Source organism: Pundamilia nyererei, unplaced genomic scaffold (assembly GCF_000239375.1).
Source record: "Pundamilia nyererei isolate P.nyererei 1_Seehausen unplaced genomic scaffold, PunNye1.0 scaffold00001, whole genome shotgun sequence".
NCBI classification, from domain to species: domain Eukaryota; kingdom Metazoa; phylum Chordata; class Actinopteri; order Cichliformes; family Cichlidae; genus Pundamilia; species Pundamilia nyererei.
This window is the reverse complement of record NW_005187402.1, coordinates 2,170,691-2,171,937: the sequence shown is the minus strand read 5'-3', so window position 1 is coordinate 2,171,937 and position 1,247 is coordinate 2,170,691. Positions and strand designations below refer to the sequence as shown.

The following is a 1,247-nucleotide window of genomic DNA, read 5'->3' as shown; positions in this document are numbered from 1 at the left end:
GTGTTGAAGGCACTGGAGAAATCAAAGAACATGAACATTTCTTAAATCTCCAAAAAATTATCATCATATTTCTACATCACCTTCTTCTTTTGTCTTCCAGGGTATCGGTGCTGCCTGGAGGCGGGACTACAGCACATCAGTTCTCAGGATTCCCCCGTGTTCTCTTCCTGGCATGGCGACGTTTGTCAGTACAACCAAGCCCAACTTCAAGGTGACGAGCACACGAGACCCTTCCCCGCTCATCAGCTACCACACCGATGGCTGGACGCCGACGTACAACCAGAACTCTCTCGTGTCCACGCCAGGCACTCACACACATGAAGTGCGCGCGAGTGTCATTATGAAAACCTCTGACATCACTTCCTCTTGACCTAACACGTGGGAGTAGCATCACTGCATCCAGTCCATATGAAAGACAGAAAATGTTTGTTTTCTCCGTCAGAGCCATGTGGGGCCTAAAAAGGGACAAACCTCCAAAAATTAGATTTTTCCTAATATCTGTCTGGGCCAACATTTTCTCTGTTTTCTTTCCTTTCATTTGAGGAAATCATTGACTTGTGCACAAAGTGATGAGCACTTAAGGTCACTTTCTACTTCCTGCACGTCTTCCTGATGTAAAAATTAACTTCAATGTGTGGAGGACTTGCAGACCTATGTGCAGTATCAAATTTAGGAGCAAGTGCACCGTAGCATACCACTGCAAAACACCATGTGCTCAGCCATGGACACTGTGTGTCGCTGGTTGATGGTTTTCCCCGCTGCTTCGTGGTAACACTTGAGTAAACGCCAGTGAAGGAATTTCACTACTTTTACCTTTGAAAGCAAAATCAGCTTTTACTTCTCAGAAGTTTTTCAAGATTTTATTGTGTATATGAATAGGTTTGTTCTTTGTTTAAAGTCCGTTAACTCCAAGAGAGTGGAGCTGGTGTTTGAGGGCAGGATGCCTGCCAAGCACGAAGCAAAAAGCAAAAATGGTAAATAAATAAATAAAAATTAAAAAAGCTAAAATATGTAGCCAAATGGGCGCCATGCCCAAGTAAAGTCTTTATGTTTGCATCATCTTATTCATCCGCTGTGTTGTGATTTTAAGATGTGCACAGTTTCCAGTCAACAGTCATTATCATGTCCTTATCTTACACAGTGTGAGCTCAAGTGTTGCCGTGAAAGGCTCTGCTGGGGACACATGGTTAGACCACTTGTGTTCATAAGCAGTGACTCAAAAATTCTTCTGTTTTGGCGAAGCAGGC

At 43.5% G+C, this 1,247-nt stretch overlaps 1 protein-coding gene across 2 annotated transcripts in view; it reads left to right on the top strand.

The window, feature by feature from the left end:
* irf2b (interferon regulatory factor 2b) overlaps nucleotides 1–1,241 on the top strand; it is a 12,585-nt gene extending 11,344 nt beyond the window's left edge. For both annotated transcript variants that reach the window (XM_005719400.1, XM_005719401.2), the window contains exon 9: nucleotides 101–1,241. In XM_005719400.1, coding sequence (XP_005719457.1) covers nucleotides 101–370 — 270 coding nt within the window. In that variant the 3' untranslated portion in view covers nucleotides 371–1,241. The remainder of the gene's footprint in view (nucleotides 1–100) is intronic.
* Nucleotides 1,242–1,247: the final 6 nt, after the last annotated feature.